Here is a 16,683-nt window from a genome sequence, read left to right on the forward strand (position 1 = left end):
CTGAAAGGGGTTTTTAAATCCTGAACACTTACCTCTAATGCCACGGGCTCTTGCTCCGGTAGAAGCCACCGGAGCCGTTCATCCGTACAGCCCCACCTGTGAGCCTGCGCTGTTAAGATAAGGGTTGGTGGATCACGGAGAGATTTGTGAGACTCCCAAGCCCTGCTGAGTTGCGAGGTGGCCAACAGATATCAGTGTAGCAAGTAGATTCGTGAGCCCGTTTGAAATATGTTTTAAGTAGACCTTGTACACGCAGGGGCTGGAATGGTGGCGCAGTGGTTAGCGCACTTCGCTATGAACCCGGCCACCTCAGTTCGATTGCGGGCCACGGACAATATCGGCCGCGATCCTTGAGGTCCCCATCACCAACCCGCACTGACGAGTGTGGTGAAGTATGGTTAAACAACGCCAAATGACCAACGGGCCATGGGGATGCCGTCATCCAGCGGTGGATTTACAACTGGCTCTATATAATGACGCTTGTTATTGCCGTTACGCTCTGTGTATTATCGTATTGCTTGCTGTGCAAGGTTCAGCAGCACGCATTCTCGTGTTGGCGCTATGCAGTGCTGCTGCTGACACAGGACACGTTCCAGACCCAATATGGTTACGCTGAGCAAGGAACGGCAAAGGAAACTATTCCGCTTGGAATGAACCAAATTATTTGGTGAGGCTGCGTTGACAGTGGCGCACAAGGAATGAAGAAGGCTCGTTGCCCAAAACGTCGCCTATTATATACGGTGCCTTTTAAGGCCCCAGTGATTTTGACGATTTTATTTTGTTAAGTGTGCAGGCAGTGCAACTGCACCGGGTCCTATCGGCGGGAGGGGCCCAGGCGCCGGGCTATGAAGAGGGGATGGTGCGGGGGAGGGGGATGGGTGCGGGGGAGGGGGAAGGGTGCGGGGGAGGGGGAGGGGAGCTGGACATGGGGCCCAAAGTCATTGGTTCCACCAGAGTCAATGCCAACCACGTTATGCCACGAATGGCTTTTAGCTGCTCACGAGTAAGATCGTGGCAACTCGTACGATAGAATGCCAGCCAGCTCCCACTAAATACATATTGTCCATGTGTTCCTCATCTTGTCTCTCTGTAATGTACTCGTGTATGCACGAGCGCCACGCTGAGTCGTAGGGCTCTTTTTCAGGAGGGTCCTGCTTCTGCTACGTTTGGTTTCTATTCGTAAAATGTTTTCAGCCAATTAATGATGAGTGTGTTTATTATTTTAAAAAAATACCACGTGGGGAGGAAACCGGAGCACCCGGAGAAAACGCACGTGTTGCTCGAGATGGCAACGCTCTTTATCCCCATTCAGATGGAGGCAGATGGCGATAAGTTCACTTGCTTTACTTCTTTCTCCCGGCGAGCCGGGGTATGGGGACCTCCTCGACGCCCACCCTCGGGAAGGGAATTTCCCCACACCTCTTGTGTGCGACCCACAAACCCTCGCTGCTGCCTCCACAGGGCTGGATTGCAGACGGCCACGTGCAGCGTGTCCACAACCGCCGCCGAGCTGGGAATGGCCCAGCACGCACCGCTCCAATCCCTCTCTTCCGCTGATGATGATGATGCGGTGGTCGAGACGACGACCAGCAGGCAGGGTCTCGCCGCCAATCAATGAATAAGAGCCATTGTCCGAAACGTCGCCTCCTATATCCCCCCCCCCCCCTTTTAAGACCAAAGTGTTATTTACGAATGCGTTATAATTTGTTTTAAAACAGACGAGCAGCCCACACGACTTTTCGACGTGACCTACCGTCCGTCTCTCCCTTCTTCTAGACGTGACGTCCTGCCAGCCAGCCAGCAACACTTATTTCTTAAAATAATATTCGTATAAGCAATACGGATCCTCTCCATATCTGTTTTTCCAGATTTTGAAAATATATGTTACACATTCCCATCGACTCCACTGTCTTTTGTCAAGGAGGGCATCATTTCAGCAGCATTTATTCGGTTTCGACACGCAGTGTCTCATCAGCAGGAGTCAGGCTCGTTAGAATGAATGCTAGTGAACTGCCAGATGCGTATAGCCCCCCTCCCCGACCCCGCACTTTGAAGGTATGGGGGACCTCACTATAATGCAATATTATATAATTACAATAAATAAATAAACAACCCAGAGTAATCATTAGCTCGGGTGTTTCGCTTTTTCAATTACGGTGTAAGATCTCCAGATTATCTCTCAATGCGTTAAACACGACTCTAGAATACAACAGAAGGCGTTCAAAATTACATCCATCAACATCATCACCCGTCGTCATTATGATTTTAATTTACAACACGGTCACGAGAAGAAGAAAAATCCAACGAGCCTATAATATCTCTCCATTGATTCATTATTTCATCCCGACCAATGAGACCTCTCTCTCTCTCTCACACACACATTCACTCACACACACATTCACACGCACACTCATACACACATTCACACACTCTCACACACTCACACACACAAGGCAAGCGGATTGCTCAACGTGACGCGGCGCTGGCTGGCCCGTGACGTCAGGCGAGCTGGCCGGACCATGAATCCAGCACGACGGCGCGGCCACGGAGCGCCCGGTGCGGGTAAGGAGGAGCCGCTCGCTCGCTCGCTCCATCAGCCGCTCGCTCGCTCCATCAGCCGCTCGGCCGCTCCATCAGCCGCTCGGCCGCTCCATCAGCCGCTCGGCCGCCCGCTCGGCCCGCCCGTTCCGCACGGCGTAGACGACAGAGACCGGGGGGGGGGGGGGGGTCCGCATCGAGGGGGTCGCGCACGAGACGCTCCACCGCGCAGCAGCGCTACCGGACCGGTGAAGCAGCGAGCAAGGAGGCGGTGGAGGGGGGGGGGGCGATCGGGAGGGGGGGGGGGGGTCGAGGCCCCGGGGAAGCAGAGAGAGGAGGGTGCGCGGTGGGATGGGTGGGGGTCGTCGAGGAGGCTGGGCGTACGCGGTGTGCGGTCCCGGGTGGGTACGTGTGATGATGGTGATGCTGCTGCTGATGATGATGATGCTGATCGTGATGATGATGCTGATCGTGATGATGATAACGATGCTGCTGCTGCTGATGATGATGACAACAATGATGCCCTTGCTGTTACCGTCGCCGCTGCTGCTGCAGATGATGATACAATGCAATGGTGGTGCTGCTGCTGATGATGTTTCTGATGCTGAAGATGCTTTCACTGCTTCCGCTGCTCTTGCGAATAATGATAATACAATAATACAATGGCGGTGATGATGATAATGCTAGTGATGATGATGCAAGTGATGATTGTGTTGCTATAGCTTATGCTGATACAACACAACGGTGCTGCTGCTGCTGCGAGCCGGGATGATGGCTCGTGCAGCTCGGCCGGGTGGCTCGGATTCGCTCGGGCAAGCTCAGGGAAGAGGGGTTTGCAATAGGGCCAGGGGATACGGTTAGCGCTGTTGTTAGGGAAGCGTTAGCGCTGTGGATATGGGAAGGGTTATGCATAGGTGTTGGTGGAAGGGAAAGTGTTGATAATGTTCGGGTTAGGAATAGTTGGTGTTAGGGGCTAGCGGTCGGCATGGTATTGATGTTAGGGGGTAGCGGTAGGAATAGGCCGGGCAGCTACATCAACGGGTGCTCGACTGCCCCCATCTCCTCTGCTGCCCCCCACCCCCCCCCCCCCCCACACGCACCTCGGGCGCCCGGTTCGGCGCAGTGCGGCGGCTCCAACCGGCGCGGCGTGCCGGAGTGAAGTATAACCACCATCACCACCACCATCACCATCACCACCATCACTACCACCATCACCACCACCATAACCACCACCATCACCACCATCACCACCACCATCATCACCATCACTACCACCACCATCACCACCATCACCATCACTACCACCACCATCACCACCACCACCATCACCACCACCGTCACCACCACAACTATCACCACCGTCAACATCACTATCACCACCGCCATCACCACATTCACCATCACCACCACCATCACCACCACCACCATCACCACCATCACCACCATCACCACCACCATCACCACCACCATCACCACCATCATCACCATCACTACCACCACCATCATCATCACCACCACCATCACTACCATCACCACCACCATCACCACCACCACCATCACCACCATCACCATCACTACCATCACCACCACCATCATCACCACCATCACCACCACAACCATCACCGCCATCACCACCACCATCACCACCATCACTACCACCACCACCATCACCACCACCATCATCATCACCACCACCACCACCACAACCACCATCACTACAACCACCATCACCACCACCACTACAACCACCATCACCACCACCATCACTACCACCACCATCATCACCACCACCATCACCACCACCATCATCACCACCACTACAACCACCATCACCACCATCATCACCACCACTACGACCACCATCACCACCATTACTAAAAACCACCATCAACCACAACCATCGTCTCCATCGCACCTGCATCGCGTCTCGCGCGGCGCGCATCGCGAGGGGGCGGAGGGAGGAGGATGGCTCCCTGCGAGGGGAGGGGGGAGCAGGGATGTGTCGGAAGGCCCCGTGTGTATCATCTTCCCTGCGCTGCGACGTTAGACTCTGCTGCTGCTGCTGTTGTTGATGTTGACGATTTGTTGTTGTTGTTGTGTAATGGACGCGGGGTGCCGTGTGTTCGGTTTGTTTCGCGCGAGACAAAGGAGAGCGCCGAGGCGAACGTGCCGTGTGGCTGCGCCCGCAATTCGCATGCGGGCGGCGCGCGCGCGCTGCGCGGCACGGGAGCGTGTCGGAGGCGCGCCCGGCCTCCATCGCTCTCCTCCCCCCTCACTCGCCCTCTCGCCTCATCGTCACGATTCCTCATCATCATCATCACCATGTACCCTCATCCTCTGCTTGCTTCCTCAATTCTTCTATGTCTCTCTCTTCCTCCTCCTGCTTCCCCCTCCTTAGCCTGTCCGATTTTCGTTTTCCTCCCTCCCCTTGCATCTTCCCGATATAATAGGAGGAGACTTCTATTCGCTCTTCATCACTGTCACCATCATCACGCTCCTTCCTCCTCCTCCATTCGCTTCTCATCATCATCATCACCACCACCACCACCATCGTCCTGTTCCATCAGCTCCTTCTCGTCCTCCTTCCTCGACATGCCCCCTGCTCCCCCCTCCCTCCCCTCTTCCCCCAGCCCCCCTCGCCCTCGCGTCGTTATCGCGATGAGAGCGCCGCTCATCACCACGGGACGCGCGCGCGCGCCCCTCCACTCATGCGCGGGCATCGCGCCAGCGGGAGGGGAGGGGCCAGCAGGGAGCACACGGCCCGTGGAGGAGGGGGGCATGGGGGCATGGGGGGCATGGGGGGCCTGCACACGATCGTGGGGGGGGGAGAAGGGGTCGCGCCGTTGACCTCAACGCGTGGACCGGACGCCCTTGAGCGCGGGGGTGATGGAGGCACAGACTGAGGGGGGCCCGTGGGGGGCAGCGGGCGGGGGGGGGGGGTCCACTCAGCTCCCCTCACCCACCCCCCACCCAGCCACTCGCTCTGTCCAGCCTTGCCGACCCCCCATCCCGACGACATCGCGTTTATCCTCCGCTCCTTCCTGACCCCCACTGTCTCTGTGGCAGTGCTGAACACAGCGAATCGGTTTTGGAGAGGGCAAAAATATCGATTGATTCCATCATCATCATAGCCATGATCGATCCACCGCTGGATGGGTCACGTGACATCGGTTTCCAGCAGTCCGTGACTTAATCAATCTTTTCTTCGCGTCGAAATGCGCGTGGCCTCTCTTCTCTCAGTACATGGAGCGGGAATAACTGATTGATTCATAATTTTTGTTTGGGTCAGATATCGTAAATAAAATGTGTGTCGTAACCCCCCCGGCCCCTCCGAACGACATAGCAAATTATAAAAATTGTCACGTGAATGAACGTGACGATTTATTTCTACAGCAATCGTGAAGCAGTAATAACGCAGTAATACGTAGTAAGTATTATAATGATGATTATGATGTAGCGTTGGGCGTTGACATTGGTGTGCGTGCTGGTGCTGGGTGGATTGTTGATCCAGCAGTGAATTGAACATGTAGCTGATGACGATTGCCATATTTGTTGATTATTATTGCGCGTGTGTGGGGATCGATAGCGCACTGCGCTACGCACCTCGGTGTCCCGAGTTCGATTCCCGCTCACGACCCACACCAGCGTCGATTATCAGAACCGGTCTCGGGCCTCCCCTAGGTCGACTCAGCCTCAAAATAAATACCTGGTGCGATGTATAAACATCGCCACTCGGGAGACAACGATGACCCAGGCGTGGTGCTCGCCACCCACCCCCTCGTGTACCGTGCTGGCTTTCATAGGTGCTCGCTAACAGCACTTTCTCCAACAATCTATTAAGTCGTGTGTGTGCGTGTCTGTGTGTGCGCGCCTGTGTATGCGTGCCTGTGCGTGCGTGCCTGCGTGTGCGTGCGTGCCTGTGTGTGCGTGCCTGCGTGTGTGTGCGTGCGTGTGCGTGCCTGTGTATGTGTGCCTGTGTGTGCGTGCGTGTGTGTGCGTGTGTGTGTGCGTGCCTGTGTGTGCGTGTGTGTATGTGTGCCTGTGTGCGTGCGTGTGTGTGCGTGTGTGTGTGCGTGCCTGTGTGTGCGTGCGTGTGTGTGCGTGCCTGTGTGTGCGTGCGTGTGTGTGCGTGTGTGTGCGTGCCTGTGTGTGCGTGCGTGTGTGTGCGTGTGTGCGTGCCTGTGTGTGCGTGGCTGAGCAGGGATGACCGCGACCCCGCGCCGCGACCTCCCGGCGCGCCACCCCCGGCGCTCCCCCCGCCCGTGAGGCGTGCGGGTGCGAGGCTCCGGCTTCAGTAGCAGGAGACGCAGCGGGAGACGGGGCGGAGTGGGAGCAGGGGGAGCAGGAGGAGCAGGAGCAGCAGAAGGAGCAGGGGGAGCATTTGCAGGAGGAGGAAGAGACGGCGCCGCCGCCGCAGCAGCAGGGTAATCAGGAGCAGAGGCAGAAGAGGAGCTCGAAAGAGCAGCGAGAGAAGCAGTAGTTGGAGCAACAGGAGGGGAAGCAGCAGCAGGAAGGGATCAGTAACATCAGGTACAGCAACAGCTGCAGAAGTAAGAGAAACAAGCAGGGCCAATATAGGGAGGGCAGCAGCAGTAGCAGCAAGAAGAACATACAGAGGAAGAGCAGAGACAGGAGTTGCAACAGCGGGAAGAGTAGAAGTGCAGCGACACGAGGAGGAGCGTCGGGAAGAGCATCTGCAGCAGTAACGGCAGGAGGAGCAGGGGCCGTAGTAGGAGCAGCAGGAGGAGCAGGAGCAGGGGGCAGCAGGAGGAGCAGCAGGAGCAGCAGGAGGAGCAGGGGCCGTAGTAGGAGCAGCAGGAGGAGCAGGAGCAGGGGCAGCAGGAGGAGCAGCAGGAGGTCAGCGGCAGATGGAGGAAGCGCAGCAACCGTAGGAGGAGCGAGGTTTGCAGCAGCAGGACGGGGTGAGGATCGGCAAAGCAGAAGCAGCTGAGAGCAGCAGCAGCAGCAGCAGCAGGAAAAGGAATTGGGGAGGAATCTCCACGGGACCCTCCACGGGACCCTCCAGGCGAGACCCTCCACGGGACCCTCCACGGGACCCTCCAGGGGACCCCCCACGGGACCCTCCAGGGGACCTCCCACGGGACCCTCCAGGCGAGACCCTCCACGGGACGCTCCACGGGACCCGGCGGAGCCATGTTCGGCAGCGGGCGTTCTCTGGGGCAGAGCCCGGCGCGCTCCCCGCGGCTGCCGCGGTCTCCCCGCCTCGGGCACCGCCGCGCGGGGAGCGCTGGCGACGGGGCGGGCTCGGGCCGCACCCTCTCCATGGAGAACATCCAGTCGCTCAACGCGGCCTACGCCACCTCGGGGCCCATGTACCTGGGCGAGCACGACATGACGGGCCTGCACGCGTCGCCGCTGCCCGTCAAGAGCGTGGTGACGCTGGGCCGAGGGCCCGGAGCGCTCCAGGCGCGCCTCTCGTACGGCGGCCGCGTCACCACCATGGGCAGCAGCCCCAACATCGCGGCGGCCAGCGGGCAGGTGGGCCAGATGCGAGCCAGGTGTGTGTGGGTGGTGGGACAGGTGCGTGTGAGTGGGCTGGGTTAGTGAGTGGGCTGGGTGAGTGAGTGGGCTGGGTGTGTGTGGGTGGGACAGGTGCGGGTGAGTGGGCTGGGTGAGTGAGTGGGCTGGGTGTGTGTGGGTGGGTGGGTGGGAGAGGTGGGGGTGAGTGGGCTGGGTGAGTGAGTGGGCTGGATGTGTGTGGGTGGGAGAGGTGGGATGAGTGGGCTGGGTGTGTGTGGGTGGGAGAGGTGCGTGTGAGTGGGCTGGGTGTGTGTGGGTGGGCTGGGTGTGGATGAGTGGGCTGGGTGTGTATGGGTGGGACAGGTGTGTGTGGGTGGGCCGGGCGTGTGTGGGTGGGACAGGTGTGTGTGGGGGGGAGAGGTTCGGGTGAGTGGGCTGGGTGTGTGTGGGTGGGCTGGGTGTGGATGAGTGGGCCGGGTGTGTGTGGGTGGGAGAGGTTCGGGTGAGTGGGCTGGGTGTGTGTGGGTGGGACAGGTGTGTGTGGGTGGGCTGGGTGTGGATGAGTGGGCTGGGTGTGTGTGGGTGGGCCGGGTGTGTGTGGGTGGGAGAGGTTCGGGTGAGTGGGCCGGGTGTGTATGGGGCAGGTGTGTGTGGGTGGGCTGGGTGTGGATGAGTGGGCTGGGTGTGTGTGGGTGGGACAGGTGTGTGTGGGTGGGAGAGGTTCGGGTGAGTGGGCTGGGTGTGTGTGGGTGGGACAGGTGTGTGTGGGTGGGAGAGGTGTGTGTGGGTGGGCCGGGTGTGTGTGGGTGGGAGATGTTCAGGTGAGTCGGCTGGGTGTGTGTGGGTGGAGCAGGCGCGGGTTGAGTGTTTATGAACCGAGTGGGAGGAAACCAGAGCACTCGGAGAAGACACACGTGAGCAAGGGGGCAGTACTCAATCCCCGTACAGATATTAACAGATGACGATTAGTTCAATTGCTGCACTGCCGTCTCCTGGCGAGCCAGGGTACGGCACCTCCCCGACGCCCGCTGGAAGGGACTTTCACAACATATCTGCGGTGACCCACCAACCCTCACCTACACCGTTCCAGGCCAGGCTAATGATAATAATAATAATCACAGCAGCCCCCACGTCCCTTGCACGTGACAGTCAGTCCCTCCCTCCCTGCAGCCAGCAAAGCGTGTTTATAACAACGCGACCTCCGTTTGCAGGTGGAAGCTCTGCACGCAGCCCTGGGGGAGCTGGCGGGACCCGGAGGCCTGGGGCTGTCCGTGCACCACCACCACCAGCAGCAGCAGCACGTGGTGCGGCCGGGGGCGCAGGGCCAGCTGAAGGAGCTGCTGTGCGAGAACGAGGCTCTGAGACGAGAGCTGGACGCCAAGGACAACAAGCTGGGCTCCTCCATGAACTCCATCAAGACGTTCTGGAGCCCCGAGCTCAAGCGGGAGAGGGCGCTGCGCAAGGAGGAGGCGGCTCGCATCGCGATGCTCCGCGAGCAGCTCCGGGTGGCTCAGGACGAGCACCAGGTGAGCACGGAGAGTGTGGATCAGAGGCAGAGACCCCCCCCCAGGGATAGCCCGCACAGATCGTTGGGGCGAGCGCTGCCAGCGAGTAGCACCCGTGAAGGCCGAGCGGTGGCGCTGCAGTTGGCGCGCTGCGCTACGAACCCGGCGATCCGAGTTCGATTCCCCGCTCGCGAACAAATGACAGCGGCGCGCGCACACGCACGCAACAGAGATCCCCCGTGTAGCCTTAGACTGTTGTGACAAGCGCTGTTAGCAAGCACCGAGGCAGGCCGGAACCGCACACATTGGGATGGGTGGCCAGCACGCGCACATGCACACACGAGGAAGCGGTGTGGCCAGCAGCACTACGCCCGACCGCCTTTGTCTCCCCAGTGCTGATGTTTAAACGTCCCATCTACAGACACACGAAGACATACACACACACATGTAAACACGCGTACAGAGAGACGCACCGAGACACACGCAGGCGCAAAGGCTGCAGAGACCCTCCTGGGGTCCTGCACATCCCTGGCACGTGCCCCCACCCCCGCCCCTCTCTTCTGCACCCCTCCCCTCGCCTCTATTTATAGAGCTCGCTGGGCGCGCTCTCCCGACCCAATTATAGCGCGAGCATCCCCTCGGCTCCCCCCCCACCACCTCCACTCTCAACACCACCCCCCCCCCGCCCTTAACACCTCCCACCTCATCATCCATCCTGTGACGCCATCTCCCATCCTCTGACCCCCTCCCCCATCCTCTGACCCCCCCCCCATCCTCTGACCCCCTCCCCCATCCTCGGAATGCCGCCAACATCTAATGCCCTTAAACGTCCCCGTATCCCCAACCCCTGAAACCCCCTTCACCTCGCCCACCCTGAACTCTCCCTCCCCCCATCGCCCCCCACCACCCCAACTACCCCCCCCCCCTCCATCCCCACCCGCGGACCCCCATCCATGAGGTCTGCAAGTCCAGTGACTCCGACGTCACCGCGTCTCGAGATGACTTCCTTCTGATGAGTCACACAGAGACACCCATGGGCGTGGTGCAGCTGGTGGTGAAGTATGGTCAATTAACCGCCAGCCGCTAATTGCGGGGTCTGTAAATCGTTGTTGTGGTTGTTATTGTCGTCTAGAATGTTAAGGACGAATTAGCGCACGATGGGGTGGCCTGGCCACCCTCCGTGCCCCGGCCGCCTTTGTCTCCCCACTGAGATGTTCACACATATTCTGAAGGTTCTAATTTAAGGCTGAGTCGACCTATGGGAGACATAGAACAAGCCTACATCTTCACCCCCCACACACAAACACATAAACCCAACGCCCTACTCTGACCCCCATCATTAATGCTGGGAGCATTGTGTATGCAATACACGTGTACATCAGATAAAGGCGCAGCCGTGCAATTGCAGGCTTTCGCCCCTGCACCGGATGGTCATTCCAGTGGGTGCTTTGGCCGACTCCCCCAAACCATACCATGAGCGCGTGTGATGCTTTACATATTTCGATTTAAAGCTTTCGTGACTGCAGGGATTCATCTTCTTGGTTCTTTCGGTAAAGTCACGTAGAAGGGAAGTAATAGAATAATAAAAATAAAACATAAAATAATTCTCACGACGTTTCGGCCACAACGCAAGCAGCCGTCCTTAGGTTAAGAAACAGGTCTGTCGAGAAGACAGCGTCTGAATGACACGCCCCAGGCTTGGAGTGTTTATTTAAGCTGGGTAAACATATTGTTGATCATATTCTCCGGATTATAAGACGCACCCCTCCCCCACACACGTATGCGAGAGCAAACGTTTGGGCATGCGTCTTATAATCCGGTAGATGTGCGTGCTGCGTGTGACCAACTTTGTGTGACTTTATTGACGCCGGGTTCATGTTTGGGGTGCGTCTTAAATTCCGTAGAAATCGGTCACTGCAATGCCGAACGCACGCGTCATTTGGAAGATTCTCCCGCTGCTTGACTGAGGTGCAAAAGCACAAACAACTTTTTTTTTTTACAAACTCAACACATTCCGTGTCAACGACACTGCAACCTTCAAAGGAAATGTATAGAATAGACGACGTTTCGGGCAATGGACCTCCTTCCTTCGTAATCCTGAGAGAGGGCAGAGGTAGCAACACTTGAGCACAGCGCAACACTGCCATCTGCTGCCTAATGCTGGGTACTGCACCATATCCAGCACGGTGCATCATCATCGTCATCATCGTCCATCGGTTAATCAACGAATAATTAATCGACTCTAGAGATCGCGACACGCGGAGCGAATCGCGTGCGTGAGGAGGTCGACTCAGCTTTAACGACGATGATGCTGCTGCTGATGATGATGCTGACGATGCTGACGATGATGACGGTAATAACAGTGAAATAGACGTTGACGCTGATGACAATCATCCTGATGATGTCGATGCTGTTGCTGATGATGCTGCCGCTGTCGATGCCTCTGCTGATTACGATGCTGCTGATGATGCTTACCGAAGCTGCTGCTGACGATGTCGATGCTGTGTGTGTGTGCGCGCAGACCATGCAGATGACCGTGCACGCCTTGCAGGAAGAGCTCCGCTCCTCGCGCGACCTCACGCCGCTCTTCTCCGCGGACGGGCGCGCGCGCTGCTCGGGCCCCGGCGGCAGGTGAGACTCACCTGGCCCCCCGCCCCCCGAACTCACCTGGGCACACAGTCGCAACGCGTGAGACACGAGCCGTGTGTGCGTACGCACAGGTGCTCGCTCACAGCACTTGCCCCAACAGTCTAGCGAGGCTATACGGGGGATCTTTTTATTTGTGTACGCATGGCCTTCACGTCCCCTGCGGGACGTGAAGGCACCTGGGAAGCATCTGACTACGCATGCCCATGCCACGCGTGGACACCTGTGAACACGCCAGACACACCTGTGAGCTCTTGAGAGTACCTGGCCACGCGTGGTCGCACCTGAATCCATACGCACGCAAGCGGACTGCGGTTGCACCCGATTCAAGAGCTGAATGGCTCACAGGGCTATACCTAATAAATGAACTTGAACTTGAACCTGGACACACCGATGCACCTAACGGCTCCCCACCAATGCCACCCCACCAGCACTTGCCGTGACGTCTGCCCTGCCCCCGCCTCCCCAACGTGATCGCCAGCCTGTCCCCCGTGACCGCCACCACCTCCGTGATTTCTCCACGTGACCAACTCCCCCGTGACCGCCACCACCTCCGTGATTTCCCCACGTGACAAACTCCCCCGTGACCGCCACCACCTCCGTGATTTCCCCACGTGACCAACTCCCCCGTGACCGCCACCACCTCCGTGATTTCCCCACGTGACCAACTCCCCCGTGACCGCCACCACCTCCGTGATTTCCCCACGTGACCAACTCCCCCGTGACCGCCACCACCTCCATGATTTCCCTACGTGACCCATTCCCCTGTGACCGCCACCGTCTCCGTGATTTCCCCACGCGACCAACTCCCCTGTGACCGCCACCACCTCCGTTATTTCCCCACGTGACCAACTCCCCGTGACCGCCACCACCTCCGTGATTTCCCCACGTGAGCAACTCCCCCGTGACCGCCACCGCCGTCTTCTCCCTTCCTGCCACGACTGCCCCCCCCCCCCTCCCGTGACTCCCTGCGTGTGACTGCCACTGCCGCCCATGACTGCCTGGCCCAGCGCGGGGGACCTGCCCTCGGAGGAGAGCGTGCAGAGGCTGCGGGCCGAGCACGAGCGCCAGGCCAAGGAGCTCTACCTGCTGCGACAGACCCTGGAGGAGATGGAGCTGCGAATCGAGACGCAGAAGCAGACGCTGGGATCGCGCGACGAGTCCATCCGCAAGCTGCTCGACATGATCCAGGAGGGGGGTCGCTCCGGAGGGGGGTCCTCGGGGGTCGGCGTGGATCCCCTCTGCGACGAGGGGGACGGCGGCACCACCGAGGGGGAGGAACGGGCGCGGCACCAGCTGGCGGACGCGGACGCGCAGATCTCGCGCCTCCAGCTGATGCTGGAGCAGCGGGAGAGGGAGAACCAGCAGTGCCGAGAGGTGGGGCTTGGGCGGAGGGGGGGCCATGGGTCACCCACCATCACCACGACCTCCGACCCCAACCTCGGTGGAAGGAATGCTGGATAGGTTGATGGGGAGGGTGATGGGGAGGGTGATTGTGGTGTCGTGATGTAGGGTGTGCGATGATCATCCTCGCCTGCCATCACCACCTCCACCACCAGGAGATCTCTCCCCAGCAGCGCGGGGCCGAATCGCACCACGAGGGGGCGCCATCGCCCCACGTGGTGCGCGCCATGCGGCTGATTTCTGGCTCATCACGGAACTTCATTGAGGCGGTTCACGATTAAGATGGGATACAGGGGGCCCTTTGGGGGGGGGGGGGGGTCGGGGGGGGGTGGGGGCAGGTGGCGGGGTGTCCAAATACAACGCACAAAGATCCCCCCTATAGGCCGACACCACACACGAGGGGGTAGGTCGTCAGCACCACGCCGTTCCGCCTTTGTCTCCCCAGTGACAATGTTTATACACACGGTACCAGGTGCTCATTTGAGGCTAAGTCGACCTAGGGGAGGCCCAGGATCGGTTCAGATGGCCGTCAACTGGTATTGGCCGTGAACAGGAATCTATCTCGGTTCGCCGGGTTCGTAGCGCAGCGTAGCGCTAACCGCTGCGCCTCTGCTCCCTCTCACCGCCTTCTTGTGAGCCCCCTCTCTTGACGCCCATCGCAGCCCCCCCCCCCACATTAGAGCCCCCCCCCCCACATTAGAGCCCCCCCTCCCTCCCCCTCTCCACGCACCGCGTTCTCTAATCGGAGAATCAGAGAATGTGACGGGGGAGGATTTCCTACACGGGGGGGGGGGGTCCCCTTTGTAACGGGGACCCCACTGCAAGATGTCGCACCAGGGGTGAGTGAGGGGGGTAGGGAAGGGGATCCCCCCCCCCCCCCGCGCGACGTCACTCCGCTCACCGTGACGGCGGTGGCGATGCTCGCGTGCGAGCCGGCGTCCTGGAGGCGGAGGTTGGTGGATCACGCAGAGATCGATGAAACTGCCAAACCCTCCTGGGCTCAGAGAGAGAGACGGGCACAACAGACAGTGGCACAGTATGGGGGTCTACACGACTTCTGGGGATGTTACAGTGATGTCCCCACGCATGCATGGGGGTAGTCTCCGGGTATTCGTCTACACTCCGATACCCCCCTTGTATTGCCAGCTGTAACCCCCTCACGCCCCCTCCCCTACCCACCACACCTACCCCCTAAAGCAGCCCAACCCCCTCACACCCCACAACCTCCACCCCCTCACACCCCACTCCTAACCCCCTCTCTCACATCAATAATGCAGGAAGGGAGTTGAGTTGCGACGGGGAGTGGAGGTCTCCCTCCCGTGCGCGAGTCCTCGTGTCGCTGCGCGCCTGGCGCTGAGGGGCACGCGCTGAGCGGCTGGGGGTGAGGGATCAGGGGGGTGCAGGAGGGTTGGGGGTACCCACCCTTGTGTTGCTAGTAGACGAATGTGACGATCCCTCACACACACTAGTACACACACACACTGGTACACACACACACTGGTACACACACACACACACTGGTACACACACACTGGTACACACACACACTAGTACACACACACATGCACACACACACTGGTACACACACACTGGTACACACACACTGGTACACACACACACACACTGGTACACACACACTGGTACACACACACACACTGGTACACACACACACACACTGGTACACACACACTGGTACACACACACACTAGTACACACACACATGCACACACACACTGGTACACACACACTGGTACACACACACTGGTACAAACACACGTACACACACACACTGGGATACTCACACACACTGGTACACAAACACATGAACACACACACTGGTACACACACTAGTACACACACACACTGGGACACTTACACACACTGGTACATACACACACTGGTACACACACACATGTACACACACACACTGGTACACACACACACACACTGGTACGCACACAAAGATCCCCCGTGTAGCCTAACAGACTGTAGGGGCAAGTGTTGTTAGCGAGCACCTATAAAGGCCGGCACGGTACACGAGGGGTGGGTGGCCAGCACCACGCCCGGTCCGCCTTTGTCTCCCCAGTGGCGATGTTTACACACCACACCAGGTACTCATTTGAGGCTGAGTCGACACGCACGCTGGTACACACACACGATTACGTAACACATACGCCGCTTACATAACACATCATAGACATCAACAGCTGCAATTTGCCACTAAGTGGCGGCGACTTCACCACAGCCCTTGTGCCAGGCTAGGTGCACTTTGATCTCGTCACATGAAGTGTGCAAGGCTCGCTACGAACACGATGAGGTCACGGGGCAGACCCAGGAGCCGTGGGTTGACTGGCTGAGATGAACGGCAGGTCCATCAGCTGTGCTCCCCACTGTTTCACATTGCCGTCTTTTAGCCACCCGCTGCTTTGCTCGTTGTTGTATGCGTCGCTCCTCCGCCCCGGGCTGTTTATTGGAGGGCGACTGCCTCCCAACTGCCCAGTAGCAGCGTCCTCCCAGAGCCTCCTCCGCAGAGATCGATCTTGGCACCGCTCCTACCGGTTATCGGAAGGTCCACCTCAGCTCCACATCCTCATGTACATCATCAGCACCACCTCTTCTCCAGCCCGTGCCGCGCTCGTTTAGCTCACCCCTTCTAAACGGAAGCTGCTTGGGCTTGCGGTGGCTGGGCATCCGGTCTATATGACACAGCCAACGCAGTCTCGACTGCCAGAGGAGCTCACTGCTGATGGGGATTGTGTCCAGATCTCTCACGGATCTGTGAGCTCCGCACACGATCCAGTTACTCGCAGGCGCACAGAGAAGAAAGGGCAGGACTGTGGCCAAGATGGCACGGAGCTTCGTGTGGAGCGATGGGCGAGACACATTCCACATGGCGTTATGTAACTGATAATAAGATAATGCTGCCCGTCCGATTCAAGATGAGACTTCCACTGCCAAACTGGAGCCGGTCATGAGCACACCGCCCAAGTATGAGAACTCCCACCTTTCTGCAAGGCCTCATTAATCACGGGGAGTTGAGGGGGCGGAGAGTTCGAGGACACAGAGTACCCAGGCAGGTGTTTAGTCTTCGTGGCTCGAACTCCAGATC

The 16,683-nt window shown here is 58.8% G+C and overlaps 1 protein-coding gene across 1 annotated transcript in view; it reads left to right on the top strand.

The window, feature by feature from the left end:
* The first annotated feature begins 2,425 nt into the window (after positions 1-2,425).
* LOC133349356 (ELKS/Rab6-interacting/CAST family member 1-like) overlaps positions 2,426-16,683 on the top strand; it is an 85,103-nt gene continuing 70,845 nt past the window's right edge. Inside the window, exons 1-5 of the mRNA XM_061562713.1 lie at positions 2,426-2,562; positions 6,740-8,037; positions 9,231-9,545; positions 12,046-12,155; positions 13,181-13,547. Coding sequence (XP_061418697.1) covers positions 7,693-8,037; positions 9,231-9,545; positions 12,046-12,155; positions 13,181-13,547 — 1,137 coding nt within the window. The 5' untranslated portion in view covers positions 2,426-2,562; positions 6,740-7,692. The remainder of the gene's footprint in view (positions 2,563-6,739; positions 8,038-9,230; positions 9,546-12,045; positions 12,156-13,180; positions 13,548-16,683) is intronic.

This window comes from Lethenteron reissneri, chromosome 30 (assembly GCF_015708825.2).
Source record: "Lethenteron reissneri isolate LAM-NWPU_2019-01 chromosome 30, ASM1570882v1, whole genome shotgun sequence".
Taxonomy (NCBI): Eukaryota; Metazoa; Chordata; class Hyperoartia; order Petromyzontiformes; family Petromyzontidae; genus Lethenteron; species Lethenteron reissneri.